Here is a 16,114-nt window from a genome sequence, read left to right as displayed (position 1 = left end):
CAACTCTACACAAAGGTACAGACGCCTGTTATGAAATTCGACTGTCTGGAATTGGATACACTAAAATTTTAGGATTGTCTGTAGGGGTTTCACAGTGTTTTTTAAAGTTTAAATGGAATATACAATGCATATTTTACTATGTTAGGAAAGTTATATACAAAACACAAACGTTGATCGCCAGGTAGACCAAAAGTCCTGCGTAACGAAAATAGAGCAGTTTGGCGCGGATCTGCAGGTAGAAAATTCCTGAGTGGCGTAGAGACGGGGCAGTTTGTGGGTGCGAGGTTTGACTCCTGCACGACAAAACCTGAAAACTCGATATATTAGATCGGGTCTCCGTCTAAAACTGGGGTAAATAACAGACTAAGGCTGAAAGCTAAAAGCCAGAGTTCTGTTATATACCAATCGAGGGAGAGAACGCGAACCTCACAAAATATTGTGACGGGACCGTCTCTCGTTTTCCCTTGGTCTGTAAACTTAATTTGAAAAGCTAAACGTGTGATAAAGGGCTTTTCACGACCTGGGAGTTCCCCATGGAATGGTCACATTCTTTCAGAGTGTCGAAGCATCATTCGGGTCCACTAGCCTGTTGAAATAAACATCACATTATAAAAGCTGGACAAACTGTACGGGGAATAAATCTGTGTGATTTTTCAATTGTCTCCGGGGATAAAAGAGGCACTCAGAAGAGTGAAGCTCATTTGTGGTCTGCTGCTGCCATCTAGTGGCTGAAAGGGGGTAACACACCCTTGACATTTGTATATATTTTAGCTTCAAACTTAGAGTTTCATCATTACATTGCTGGCCGGTATTGAAGACGGGAAGCACGTTAATAATAACAACGACAATAGCCCAGTATATGAATACAAGTGAACACATATTAATTAAGTCGGATAAATAAAAGCGAAGTGAATATGGAACGACAGAATGGTAAGGACTATTCTGAAATTCCAGGGAGTTACCGGGAGCAATGGGAACAGATTAAGAGATTGATTTTAAGTGGAATCAAACAGGGGGCTAAAGAAAAGGCTTGTACGGATCTCCGATTCCTACACGATACAATGATAACAGAGAATAAAGTGGGGGATGACGACACCGTAGGTAATTTGGGCACAGCATTGAATTTATATGAAAGACAGATTGTAAAGCAACTTGCACACCTAAACGAACAGAAGCCCAGATGGTTTGCCCGTAGCAAATGGAACAAGCAACAACAGGCACTAGATAGATTGAGGAGGGTTTGTCACAATGCTGCCCTCGTAATGATTGGAATTAATATTCCTCCCGTCACAGACCAAAATCTCCCGGGTGCAATGGCAATCCAAAGCCCCATAAAAACAGATGAAGTTAAGACTCTTCTGTTCCCTCATGGTATTAAAGACACAGAGGTGCCTACACATGGAGACATTCTGGACTATGTAGCAGAACGAGTCGAATATTTTAAAAGAATGCAAAATAATGTTGTCTCTAACTCAGAGCAGAAATCTCTAACTACGCCCATACAAAATCCGGCTATTCCCACCCGCTCCTCTCTCCTTTACCCGGATTTAGGTAGTCTGACTACACAGCCCCCTCCCCCTTATTCTACCCGACGACAGCGCAAATAAATTGCAAATGATGGTGGCAGATGCATCGGACACAGAAGGAGAGGAGGCGGCCATGAGCGTAGGGAACTATAGGATGGTGGGAACAGTAGCGTTGAGTCCGTTAAGGGGCGTCCCTACTCCAAAGAAAAGACTAAATGTTAAACAAAAACAGGTTTCCTCCCCGTTAGACAGACTAGACAGCGCACACACCACGCGGAGGCCTAGTTCTAACACAGACCAGGAGGGGGTTTCCCCGAGCAGGGACAGTCGACCACTTGATAAGGAGCTCACCTCAGAAAAATTGACTTCCCTTCTGACAAATCTTACAGAGAACCACTCAGGCGCTACACAGGCAGACACAACATACACAACTGACCTCCTAGATGAGAGGGAAATACGAGAAAGGCGGTGCTATGAACAACAGATTCAAGATAGACGCAAGGAGGAAGACAGGAGACAGGAACAGAGCGGATATGAGGGCTCGCTAGAAGATATAGAGAAGGGGGAGAGATGTGATCCTTTTCAGAACAGATCACGCCAAACGTATACGTCTAATTACCCAGGTGTTGAGGGGGGGGGCATCGGGCCATGAAAGTGGGGAAGAGACGGCGAACCACAGAAGTGATAGAAAGATAGCGGGCCATAAAAGGGATAGGGAAACAGCAAGCCATGAAACTGGGGGGTTTTACAATGGAGCAGGAGGCCAGGGTCGTAAAGACAGCTCTCAGGAAGAGGAAGACAGCAGGAGGGCGAGGTGCAAAGTTAAGCAGATATCTCTGACAGGAACAATAAGTGAACTAGTGGAAGTAGATCAGGTTCTTTCAATGCCCCGTAACAGATTAAGGTCTCACCACACCGCAGAAGACCCCACCAAGCATGCTTTTATGTATCCAGTATTACAGGCGCCTTTAGTGGCCGCGCAAAACGGGAAGACGGCTTATCATCCTTTCACACTAGGGGACATACATGCGCTGATCGATAAAATGCCGTTGCCTACTGAGGGAGGGAGACATTGGATGCGAAGGTTTGCGGACATGGCTGTAGGACAGACTATCTGTCTGGGAGATTTCAGGAGAATACTAGCACAACAGACTTCCTATTATGAGGTAGAAAGAGTTGAGGATAGATCAGGAACATCGACAATGAAAGATGACGTGCCTATTTCCTTTGACGATGTTCACAGCAAGCTGGGCAAAGCAATGAGAGAGCATTTCCCACAGACAGGGGGAGGTTACGGATCACTGTCATTTACATTTACACCTGGAGAGGCTGCAGCAACCATGTTGCTCAGGGCACGCCAACAGTACACAATGGCAACTGACTACAGTCCAGATAATAATGACCAACATATACAGATGTTCCGTAAAGCAGTGCTTGCGGCAGTGCCGAAAGAAATTAAAAGTCTGATGGAGGACAATCCAGAGGTAGATCAGTTAAACACACAGACGTGGGAACGTCATTTAGCCCATCATTTAAGTAAATTCAACAAACAACATACAGAGGTTAAAACTGAGGAAGAGGAGTTGAGGGTGCAGTTACTGCGAACGCAGCTGGAAATAGCCCGGAAAACAGTTCAGAATGACAAAAAGAATGCCAAACAGTTGATTGTTCACCCAGTAGCGCCGGCCGCGCAGCCACAGGGGCAGCAAAACCCAAAAGGGGGCCTTTCCAACCAGGGTCCGCCCTATAGTCAGCCCCAATTTGGCTACAATAATAGCCCTTGGCAACAGAGGGGCGGGTTCAGAGGAGGGGTCAGAGGTCGAGGTGGCTTTGGGATGACTCCTAGATTGGAATACGTGAAGGTGTGTTTCATTTGCGGACAGCCAGATCACTGGTTCAAGCAGTGCCCACATGGAGCCCCACCTGGAAGGGGGCGGGCTAAAGGGGGGAACGGATCGGAGAAACCATATATCCAGACACCCCAGGAGGCTGTCCCATTGCCGCAACAACCGAACCAGGGTCACATTGCCCCTAATGCTATGGCCGCCCCCTATGGCCAGTTTGTCCTATATGAGGGGGAATACTACGAAGAATGAAGACGCCCAGGGAACCCTGGATGTACGGGCCTGGCGGATCCATACATTAATATGACTGTTAAAGACTCAAACCTACCATTCCTTGTTGATTCAGGAGCAAGATATTCCACCATCAATTCTCCCGTCTTCAAGGCGTCCAAAACATCTACAACAGTCTCAGTCATAGGGTTTTCGGGAAAAATAGAAATAATACCGCTTTCCACGCTGTTATCCACCAAGATAGCAGGACAGACATTCTTACACCAGTATATTCTTGCACCAAAAAGCCCGGCTAACCTCATGGGTAGGGATATTCTGATCAAAGCGAATGCCTCCATCCTCTGTTCCCCGGATGGACTGATAATATCATTCCCAAATGGCACAACCATCAATTGTTCGTCTTCTACCATAACATCAGGTTCTCAGATGATGTTGGCCCAGTCCACTGAGGCAGAAGCAACCCAACATGCCACTATATTCTGGGGACTGTTGGACCGACCTCGGGACAACACACCTGGACTGTATTCCATTTTTCAACAATGGAAGCCATGGATTAACCTCCTCAGGCCTTATGGCCCCCCTCCAGACCCCCCCCACCTGACGCTGAATTATGATAGAAAAGACGACCTAAGTTATGAATATGAGTATGATAATGAGGTGTCTATGGCCGTGTGGGATGTTACCACGACAAATCTCTTTGTGGGACAGGCGGGTGTGGCTGCGTCGGTTGAGCTCTCTGATGAACAACTGTACTGGTACCGTTTGTCTGCTGAGTCCACACCACACATTACATTAGCTATCAAAAAGAGTTATGAAGCTAAAGAACTTGGTCCCATGGTAAAGACGCTGCTAGAAGTCGAAGATTGGGAACCTACGCAGATCGCAGCACTGACATACTCTCCCTCACACAGAGCGTATCGTCTTAAAATCTACACACAAGAATGCATCCACATGGAAAGACACGAAGTAGATAGACATCATGGTAGGGAAAAAACTGACCATGCATATACAGTTGACATGTTGCGTGATCTCCCGTCTGACCTGTGGGCGTCGCACTCTCATGATGTAGGTTTCTGCTTAAAAGCCACACCAGTAACATTTGAGGTGAGCAGCTCTGTGCCTGTGAGCCGGTCACAATACCCGATCAAGCCACAGGCAAAAGGGGGTGTTGACAAGGCAGTTGAGGGACTGAAGAAAGCAGGGGTGTTAGAACCCTCACAAAGCCTTTGGAATACTCCCATACTTCCTGTATCAAAATCTAGCGGGGAGTACAGAATGGCTCATGATTTGAGAACCATTAATGCTATTACGACTACAGCTCTGATACCAGTTCCTAACCCCTACACGGCTATCTGTAATGTCTCACCTGAACATACATGGTTCACCTGTATTGACCTAGCCAACGCTTTCTTCTGCATACCTCTGGCAGAGAGTATGAGACCTATTTTTTCTTTTACAATAGGAGGGGAGAAACTACAATACACAAGACTACCACAAGGCTTCAGTTTGTCTCCAGGAATATTCAACAAAGTGCTCAGGGAACAGCTAGAGGGCGTTACATTGCCAGTGGGAGTAGTATTAATACAGTATGTAGACGACCTTCTCATCGCAGCACCTTCTGCAGCCTCTTGTTTGGAGGCCACCAGACACCTACTGGTGCGCCTCCACACATCAGGGTTCAAAGTCTCCAAGAAAAAGCTACAATGCACCCGTAAAGAGGTGACATTTTTGGGCAGAGTGATTTCCCCAGCAGGCACGGGCATGTCAGCAGCGCATCAGGAACACATTTTGAACCACCCGAAACCCAAGACAGTCAAAGACATGTTGTCTTTTTTGGGCCTCACAGGCTACAGCAGACACTACATCCCAGAGTATAACCCAAGAACAGCTGAACTCAGAAAACTCATCAACGAGAAAGGCATGCGCAATCTCACTGCCACACTAGACTGGACACAAGCGGCAGAAGCTGCGTTCATTTCTCTCAAACAATCCATGTCCCAAGTCACGGCTCTCGCCGCTGCATCCTATGCATTACCATTCTTTCTTGATGTTTCTGAAAATGAAGACACAGTAAATGGGATTCTTTTTCAGAAAAAGGGGGGTTGTAGGACAATATTGATGTATGTCAGTGTTACACTGGACAGAGTGGAAAACAGAGAACCTCCCTGCATGAGACACGCGGCAGGTACAGCACGTATCTTAAACAAGATTTCACACATTGTGATGGGCCATCCTTTGACAGTACTGACAACACACAGCATTGTCTCTTTTGTGAACTCAAGTGCATTCACAATGACTTCAACGAGACAAACAAGGCTGGAGAAAACTCTGACAAAGGCACACATCACATACACACACGAAGGAGTTAACAGCGCAGACACCATAGGTAGCGGAGAGCCCCATAGGTGTGAGGAAAGAATCATTCAAGATGTGAAGCTAAGAATAGATCTCAGAGACGAGCCCATCCCACAGGCAGAAAACCTGTTCACAGACGGCTGTTGTTTTAGACACCCCCAAAACGGCCTCCAAGCAGCCTATGCCGTGGTAAAACAAAAACCTGAGGGAAACTTTGAGGAAGTATCAGCTGGGGAAGTAACAGGGAAAGTATCAGCACAGTTGGCAGAAGTAATGGGAGTCATTGCAGCATTAGAGCTATCAAAAGGAAAGGATGTAAACATCTACACTGATTCAGCATATGTCCACGGCGTAATTCACGTGGAAATGCGACAATGGTTGAGAGCAGGATTTGTAACGTCCACAAATACCCCCATCAAACATGAGAAAGAGATCAGAAGGCTTGCAGAAGCAGTAATGTTGCCCAACAAGTTAGCTTTACTTAAGTGTAAAGGTCACAACGCAGAAAACAACTACTTGGCTTGGGGTAACAATGCAGCGGACAAAGCAGCTAAAGAGAAGGCAGGATATACACCATGGTATCAAATGCTTGTCTTAAAATCCGCTGACTTGCTGCCCGCAATAACAGATGAGACGCTTAAAGAAGCTCAAGAAGCGGGGTCTCCTCAAGACAAAAAACTATGGTCAAACCGGGGAGCTACCAACAAAGAGGGGATATGGTACTCCCCAGATGGGAGACCGGTTATACCCCCAGAGTGGATAAGATCCATGCTTAAAGAAGCACACGGCCCAACGCATTGTGGTAAAACTCAGATGAACAGGCACCTGACCCACTGGTGGCACCCATACCTACCAGACATGATAGCAAATCACCTAGAAGAGTGTGTAATTTGCTTAACCCATAACATCAGAGCCACTGTGAAACCACACCAGGGAAAGTTTCCTTTACCTAAGATGGCAGGAGAAGAAATCATCATTGACTACACTGACATGATTGACAAAGTAAGAGGATTCAGATATTTGTTAGTAGTAGTAGATGGATACACAGGTTGGCCAGAAGCTATCCCTTGCAGAAGAGAAGATGCAGACTCAGTGATCAAATTCCTAGTCACGCATTACATTCCATTACATGGATTTCCTAGGAAAGTGAGGTCAGACAATGGCAGCCATTTCAAGAACCATGACCTACGCACAGTAGAAGAGTCCCTAGGACTAAGACACAGTTTTGTAGCAGTTTATCATCCACAGTCTCAGGGAAAAGTGGAAAGGATGAACCAGAACTTAAAACAAAAACTCAGCAAAGCATGTGAAGAGACGGGCATGAAATGGGTAGACGCATTGCCTCTGGCTCTTCTGTCAATCAGGAGCTCCATTAACAAAGGGACAGGTTTCTCTCCATTTGAGCTCACTTATGGTCACCAGTTCCCAGGTCCAGGAGCCCTAAGTGTAGGAAAGGAAGTAGAGGTTCTGAGTTCGAAACCATACTTCCAGCAACTTAAGGGATTAGTGGCAGATTTTTCCACCCAGGTTGCAGAGGCAAAAGGGGGACCCGAGAAACACGAAGCGAACACTGCGGAGTTCGTCTGGCTGAAAGCGATCAGACCCAAGTGGCTGAGACCCAGGTTCTCTGGACCCCATCGGGTGATGCAGAGGACATCTCACGCTGTCCGCTTGGAAGGGAAAGGAGACATCTGGTACCACTGGAATCAGTGCGCAGTGGGGAAACCTCCGGGAAGGACCCTAGACGACATCATCACGGACGTGGTCCGCGCAGAGGAGGAGGAACCAGAGGACAACACTCCTATCACCGACCCAGAAGTCGCCATAAGCGGGCGGGCTGAAGAGGACGGCGAGGAACGGCCCTGAGGGAACGAGGCAGAGCGGGGTGGATCAACGCTTCCAGATGGCGTCGGTCTCCTCCACCGGAGGCTGGCGTGTGAAAGCTGTCATCATCCTCCTCGTGCTGGGCCTGCTGTACCTGTCCAAGGTAGCCCCGCTTGATGAAGCTGTGACCATTCCAACGACAGGTGGCCCAGACTCTGAGGGCAAAATCACACCAACGGGCCAATCAGTGCCTAGCGACAAAGACAGGTTGTTTCCAATCACCACACTAACATTCAGTACAATGAGAGAGAGACACAGAGAGAGAAGAAGGAGGAATGCCCCTCTCTCTGCTCACGAACCACAGAAGATTTCTTTTGACTGCCCAACTGCAATATGTAACTCACCAAACTGTGTTATTACGTACCCTGTGTTTTTAAGCAAGGGTGGCGACTACACGGTGTGGGAAGCGTATCCAGGGACGCAGTATCAGGAGTTCCGGGTCTCGTCAGGGATGGTAAGAATAACACTCAACACCATTGCAAATATGCCCCCAGAACTGTGGTGTAGCACGGCAGAACAGTTAAAATATGAGTCCCAGTGCACGGCACGGAAGCCAGATTACAAAGCTCCCAATTCGGGGGTCACTGGATGTGCATTTATTGAACCAGAGCATGAAACAGATTTTTCTAATTTAGGGGTCGCCGGACACGCCTCTATTAGAACATATATTGAACCATATCATGAAACAGGTTCTCCGGAAAAAGCCCTAATATCCACTCCACTTAAACAAACAGGAGAGGATGTAGATTCTTCAAAAAAGGCCTTAATCGCTCCACCTAAACTAACTAAAACCAATTCGGCAATGAGTTTAATGTTAGACTATGCACATGAACGCAATGTTAGCAACTGTTGGCTGTGCCAAAACATGCCAGAATCCGTACATTCTCCCATGTTTAGCCCAATTCCTTTCACGAAAGCGGACTACGGTTTAGTTAGCTGGAATGACATAGCATCCCGCATTGGAGATGAGGCCGAGGATTGTTACACTCCTTCGTATCCAATAAACTCTGAGAAACCTCTACAATACAAGGGTTTAATCTCGCTCATTGTTGAGACAGTAAATAAGGATTACCTGCCAGAGGGGTTCAAACAGTTGACGGTCCTAAGACTAATATATGTGAAGAAATATATTAACCTAGCTTTTGAATACAGATTCCAATTAGCTCTAGCCCAGACTAATTGCTCGGTTAACTTTACCAGTCCAATATGTACACTGCAACCACACACTCCATCTTTATTAGTTGAGGCTTTGGTAACAGTAGTGCCCTGGTTCGGCTCCAGAACAGTGGACTCAGTTGAGGTTAAAATACATGACTGTTCGCAGCCATTACCCTTAGGTAAGTCCCCTACCCGTGACTGTTCTGTCTATGTTCCCCCAGTTGTAGTACATGAGTGGAAGAATGTGTCCATCTGTTTCCAGAATGAAAGAGGATCTCTTACCTCTCCAGATGTGGGCCACAGCGACTGTAATACCGTAATAAAGGTGCAGTTAGCCAGAACGCCCCTCCCGCAGAGGGTTTACTTAGTTTGTGGGGACCGAGCCTATGGCTGTATGCCTTATGACATTTTCTATGGCACCTGTTACCTGGCCTATCTAATCCCTTTAATCCGTAAAGTGAAGACTGATGAGATTGCAGCTATACTTCCCTCTCTACATAGAAACAGCAGGTCGATTACAGAAGGACAGCGGATGGCTAGTCTATTTTTACCATGGTACGGTATTTATGTTTCTCAGCAGGAAATTGTGGCGTTGTCCAAAGTAGTGGAAAATCACTTAAATGCATCTAACACAGCCATGTTAGCCGAACATAAGGAATTACAGGAGGTTAGGACTGTAGCATTACAAAATCGTATGGCACTGGATCTTTTATTAGCCGCCCAGGGGGGCACATGCAAGGTGATTGGATCTGAGTGTTGTTCTTTCATCTCTGATGCTACACCTGAGGTCATGGATATGGCTCATGATACCGCCAGGGGGATAAAAGAGTTGCATGAAACTCATGGGTTTACCCTTGGGGATTTAACTGGAACTTTTGGATCGTGGGGTGCGGGGTTGGTTAAATTTGCAGTGACCGTTTCAATGTTTATCTTAGTGTGCTAATTGTGATAATCTGCTTGGTCACTGTAGTTAAACTAGCCATACGAAAGATGACCAAAACCGCCCTCCAGGCTCCACAGAGACTAGTGGGATATTCCACAGTGGATGACTCCGTGTTGATGTACGACGCCCAGCTTTCAGATCCGTGGGGCACAATCACGGCTTCTGCTCCATGGGGACCCCCACAAAATGAATGACAAGGTTGATTAAAATTGACACTCAGAATGTAGAAGATGTATATAGATTTTACCTTTTCGGGTTTTTACACTACGCAATAAATGTCTGATTCTTCTTTTTCAGATTTTTAAACAATGTATTTGACTAAAATGAATGTATAGATAAGTGCCTTACTTTTGACTAAAGCGTAGTGAAGTAATGTTAAAGCTTGAGGACACTGCAATTTTGCAGATTACGGATTAATCGAATCACCACTGTGAATGCTATACTTTGAACTGTGAATTTCAACTGGACCTTTACAATCCAGATTTTATACCTCAGGTGGATTGCTAATAATCCTAAATGTTAAATGTGTTTTTACTATAATTGTCTTGAAGCAAATCTTTGAGATGCAAGCTATTTTTAAAGTTTGTAATTTGATGATTAAGGAGGACTAAATGATAAATGATAAAAGAGGTTATTTGGAAACATATATTTTACTATTTTCTTCTATATTTTTTTGGTATGTTTATTTTTGTGCTATTGATGGACGATTTGTCTAAACACTGAGGATATATTTTGGTATTTCTACACGGTCATATGAAGTTGATATGTGGAGCCATTCCTGAATGTTTAAATAGTCTGAATCCCAGGTTATAATGTGAGTGTCTTGAAATAGTTGATCTCTTAAAATGAGACCAAAAGGGGGATTTGTAGAGTTATATTTGTATTTATTCATGTTAGCAAACTATGGATAAGCTTAAAATGGGAATAATTTGGGTGGAACTGTGAGCTGGATGTGGGGCCTGTTTGACATATGTTTTTGAGGACAAAGGAAGATGGGGGAAGGTGAGAGCATGTCTTGAGTTGCATTCAATTTAGATCTAGCTACAGTGATTGGGGAAGCCTAAGGTCTAAGGTGTCTGTGATATTTGGGGCGGCCAATCAATGATGTCCGAATGGGAGGATCTGATAACTCCTCCCATTGTCACAGAGTAGAAACACAGGCGGTGTTCAGCCTCTTTCCTCTGGCTGGCTCACGTGCAGGTAAATTCGGGATCCCAAAGATTAACTGTATTGAATTTGTACTGTATTGATTGTATTATTTTGTCATATTACCATTAAAGTAGATATTGTTTACTTGGTGGCACTGGATTTCTTCCTGTATTATAACCAGCTTCATAGGAACGCGCGGAGATTTGAAAAGCGGATCAGATATCCCTTTAAATCTCTAACAAAGTGTAAGGTGTTGCATTCAAATATAATTCATCACCGAACTTCCATTAAAAATCCCAATACACTCAGAGTGTTGTTAAGAAATCTCATACTGCTATACTGTACGTACAGTGGAGCTCTCTCGTTTCATGAAGGCATCATCACAGTCAGTCAGGTTCATGTTGAGGAGTGTGAGCTCAGTCTTTCACAACGTTTGAAAACACCTGTGAGAAGAAGAACAAGTGAACAGAATGTAAACAGAGAGCCAGCTTTAATAACACAGAAATATGTTTGCATATTAACTGAAGGACTATATCTACGTGTGTTTCTCTGGTCCTTGCTGTTCCACTCAGGTATCCACATGGCAGTAGGATAACATCTGTGCAGGTTTCCTTATAGAGGCTGTAGATGGAGGTTCAGCCATCAGCCATTCAACAGAATGTGCAGTTGGAGGAGATGGCTGCAGGTTGCTGACAGAGGCTGCAGGTGAAGAGTGAGGCAGCAGTTTGATGCTGAAGCTGCTGGTAGAGGATGTAGGCAACAGAGAGACAGAGGCTGCAGGTGGAGAGGAGTCTGTCATCTCACAGGCTGCAGCTCAAGGCTGATGTTTTGTCTGGTAGAAGTAACAGGTGGAGGCTGGAGGGTGGAGCAGGTGTTCTGGCAGGTGATAACTGTTGCTGTTGAGGCTGAAGCTGGAGTAAGAAGACTGTTAACAGAGGAGCAGGAACTGATTCAGAGGAAGACAATTCATCAGTGGTGAGATACATTAAGATCAATGAAAGTAAACTTAACTCAACTAAATACTAACTCTTAACACTAAATACTTATTCTTAATACTAAATACTTAAACTTATTACTAAATACTTAAACTAAACACTAAATACTTATACTTACTACTAAATACTTACTCTTAACACTAAATACTTAATACTTAATACTTCAACTTAGTACTTAAACAGAAAACTTAAACTAAACACTTACTCTTAACACTTTATACTTATTACTAAATACTTAAAATTAAAGACTTGGCACTTAATACTTGTGCTTGGCACTAAAAACGTAACACTTAATATGAAATACTTCAAACAAATTACTATAACTAAAAACTTAAACTAAACACTTACTCTTAACACTTTAGACTTATACTTATTACTAAATATTTAAAACTAAAGACTTAGCACATAATACTTATGCTTGGCACTAAAAACGTATCTCTACACTTAATAAACTTAAACTTATCTGCCATACTTTAAAAAAAACTAAACTAAACTTAAAGCACAGTATTATTAGACATGTCAGCTTATGAGAGTGTGTCTTAGTGCTTTGCCCTTTTTGCTGGTGGATATTCGGGCTCTGGTTCACCAGAAACATCCACGTTGTAGAGCGGAGGCTGGACTCCAGCACCGTAGGACACGTCCACATGAACCAGACCGTCTTCATCCACTGTCTCTGTGAACATCGGACGGTCCAGTCGCTCCCACAGCTTCTGCTTGATACGACGACCCAGACCCAAACTATATGGACGCAGGCGACCGTCCGGGAACCTGAGAGGAGAAACACAAAAATAAATCTTTATGATGAAGGAAAATAGAGAGATAGATTTCTAAGAGAGTGGAAACTCTGTAAATGAACTGACTCATTTGTGACGCAACGTACCTCAGCATGTTATCCACAACTTCATGGTAGATGAGCTGGTACTCCTCGACTGAGCGGTTGTGGATCCTAATAGGGTCTTCGAGGTGCAGGGGAGCATTGGAGGTCCGGGGGCTGGAGGCCACATTAGAGACAGGTGGCAGGTCAGCAGGTTTAGGAGGAAGAGCCGCGGAGGTCTGCTTCCTTTTCTGGGGAAGGTCTGCAGAAGCAGCAGGGCGCCGGCGCTTTGTATGTGGCACCTGGAGAAGGTCAGCAAAACACGAGAGGATGTCAGACTCTAGTAAACTTCTTACTTAACAACATACTTTTATCATTTTACAAGAGGAAACATCTACATCAGATGCAGAGGATTACTTGAAATGTGAGTATTTGGGGCATTAGTCCTGTACAATGGACCTTCTCAAACTATTTAGTATTGACAATATACTCCACTATGTGTTTACCTTTTTGTAAACCTGTCAAACAATCTTGTGGATTAAACTGTGTACAATTTCAAGGAACAGAGTTGAGGATCAGATGTCTCACCTGGTCGTCCCTGCAGCAGGGACACTGTCTGCAGACTGCAGGCCTCCTCTGGCGGGCAGAGACTCTCCTTCCTGTCTGGTTGTCCTGCGGGAGGACGGGCACTCGACCCTGCAACAACACACACTCATGTTAGGATGAGGCTCTACAAGTACATGCAGGATGGACCTTTTTCAAGTATGTTGTCATGTCGTAGTATACAAATCAAATGTGTTATAGTTTTATGTGCTGGAAGATTAACTTGCCAAAGATGGATGTGGTTGTTGGATAAAAATCATAAATGAAGAAACATGAAACATAATCAAAGTCTGAAAACCTCCTCAAGACGAGACAGGTCCGGTAACAAAACAAGAGCCACCTTTAGGCCCTCATGTCAGTTAATATTGTGCTTTAGTGACACATATGTGACGTGATTACAATGTTATATAATAAGCATATGTCTGTTTATTGTTTGAACATATAATATTGCACATGTATATGATGGAAATAATGCTAAGTTAAAGTGAGTGACTTTAATTAGCTTGATTCAAAGTTACAATATGAATGTATTTCAGCTTGAAGCTGGGTGATATAGCCTAAAAAGTTAATATAAATGATTTGTATTAGATACAACATTTATTTGTTAATATTGTCATATAGCCTAGTTTTGATGAATGCATGTGTATTTTTGGTAGTTTTTAATGCAAAGATGTATTAATTGAGTCGTCACAGTATACTTGACCTTAATCTGATAGTTACACTGTTTAATGGTAGGCCTACTTATCGTTACAGGAGACTAAATGATTTGATAAACATCAGTAAACTGTGAGGTTTCTGAAAATGTCGACGGCAAAGCACATTGGAAACAACGGGGACTTTCAACGTTATGAAATCTTACATTTTCCATAATTAAAGTGTGTTTTCTCGCTGTAATAACTCTCAGGGGTTCTCTGACTCTTGTCGGGATGTAAAAAGACTTGAGAAGAAGCGATAATTTGGCAGAATCGTCGAGTGAAAGCGGAGAAAATATTTTCGTGACCGTCTTCAGGTAGTTTTCAGGTTGTTATGGTTTAAATATTGATCCGATATTGACGCTAGTCCTGCGTCAAACCATAGCAACCATGGAATCCTCTACGTCCATTTTGTAAACATAAATATTGAATCTGTAGATATATAACTGGTATTAAACTGGAAATGTATAACACGCAGCTTTCAGTTTGCTAGCTTAGAGATAAATCACAATGTGCAGCAGAGACAAATATCAATACATGGTTTATCGTTATCTTGAACCTAAAGACGAAACCTCTATGGAAAGAAATTATGAAAACACTTGTTATTGAACTATTAGTGGTTGGCCTACGTACCTGTTGATGTTGTTGTTGGTCTGATCATTACTCAAATACAGCAAGTTGAGCTAATGAAACATCTGATCTCAAATGTAAAGTACAATCAGCCTGAGATGAAGTCCATGTCTTCATATGAATTTACAGATCTGAATGCTTCCAGTGTCTGATATAAAACGTGTTTAACTATAAATATATAAATGCTTACGTGCTGTGATTTCATTGCAATCATCATGTAAAATATAAACTAGACTTTGTTTATATTTTCCTCTGAGTGAACCATACTGTGGCAACTGGACACAAGGACCTGTGTTTTGTTAAGTAGAACATTAAAGACAGAGTTTGTCTCTTTCATGATTGTTTTTTTGACAAAAGTTTCATGTGAAGATTTACACTAATTTAATCTCTGTACATTGCCTTTTTTTGATATCACAGGGCAGGGCTCTTCCTGGGTGTATGGCCTTCCTGAAGTGGGACAGGAGACAACAAGAACAACACAACCAGTGTGATCCACAGCGGTCAACACCTAGCACCCCATTATATACACGTGATTGCTTTGATATTGAATTCAATGAAAACACCTCTATTAAATAATCCTGTGTTCTGTGACATACTTTACCCTCAGTGATGTGTTCAAGCCGAACTACTTCCAAACAATGTTGTCACCAGGAATCTGTTTCAACTGAAAGTATTTGTAACAACAAACAAATGTAATTCCTTCTCCATCACACAAACAGAAACAAGAAAATATGTGTCCAGAGGGTGGCGCCAGAGGACAGGCTGAGTTACTAAAGACCAAATGGTTTATCCTGTGAAGGAGCTATACACCAACTTTCACTGTAGTCAGTTTGCAAACATTTAAAAAATAAAATGATTATCAATCTTGTAGTTCACAATAAAAATGAATGTATCTACAAACAAAAACGTTTTAAAAACGTATTTAAAATGGGATGTCAACTTGTGAGTGTGGTACAATTGGTGCCACACTGCTGATATATTAACTATTACTTCCATGGACAGTCGATTCAAAAATGATGTGCTGGTTATAGCAAGGGGTTATATTATGGCATTTTGTTTTAATCATCCTTCAAGATAAAACCAGTATAAGTAAATAATGAAATAAAGACAATGATCATTTTTAAAGAGCATACATTTATTTTTTCAAAAGGTAACTCCTGTAAAAGGTAATTATACAAACATCTAAAAATGAACAATGAATGCAAATCAAGAATCTGGCTCTTTCCAGAGAAACTTAAGAAACAATACCTGGCTTGATCAAAACAGCTGCCACTGAATTGCACTTTATTA

The 16,114-nt window shown here is 43.3% G+C and overlaps 1 protein-coding gene and 2 long non-coding RNA genes across 4 annotated transcripts; 2 read left to right on the top strand and 1 right to left on the bottom strand.

Moving 5' to 3' along the window:
- Positions 1 to 4,030: 4,030 nt before the first annotated feature.
- LOC117535580 lies at positions 4,031 to 7,837 on the top strand. The gene has a single exon (XM_034200099.1). The coding sequence runs from the start codon at positions 4,031 to 4,033 to the stop codon at positions 7,820 to 7,822; it is 3,792 nt and encodes a 1,263-aa protein (XP_034055990.1). The 3' UTR covers positions 7,823 to 7,837.
- A 3,514-nt stretch (positions 7,838 to 11,351) lies between these two features.
- LOC117535577 lies at positions 11,352 to 15,168 on the bottom strand. 2 transcript variants are annotated; one of them, XR_004567435.1, is made up of 4 exons: positions 13,488 to 13,595; positions 12,966 to 13,201; positions 11,630 to 12,853; positions 11,352 to 11,533 (listed from the first exon to the last, which is right to left on the bottom strand). It is a non-coding gene; the product is annotated as an uncharacterized LOC117535577 (long non-coding RNA). The 2 variants fall into 2 exon arrangements; XR_004567434.1 differs by lacking the exon at positions 11,352 to 11,533 and adding an exon at positions 14,828 to 15,168 and having other exon boundaries at positions 12,585 to 12,853.
- LOC117535579 lies at positions 12,848 to 15,949 on the top strand. The gene is made up of 3 exons (XR_004567437.1): positions 12,848 to 13,323; positions 13,460 to 13,661; positions 15,242 to 15,949. It is a non-coding gene; the product is annotated as an uncharacterized LOC117535579 (long non-coding RNA).
- Positions 15,950 to 16,114: the final 165 nt, after the last annotated feature.

Source organism: Gymnodraco acuticeps, unplaced genomic scaffold (genome assembly GCF_902827175.1).
Source record: "Gymnodraco acuticeps unplaced genomic scaffold, fGymAcu1.1, whole genome shotgun sequence".
NCBI classification, from domain to species: Eukaryota; Metazoa; Chordata; class Actinopteri; order Perciformes; family Bathydraconidae; genus Gymnodraco; species Gymnodraco acuticeps.
The sequence above is the reverse complement of the archived record's forward strand: the minus strand, read 5'-3'. Positions and strand labels throughout refer to the sequence as shown.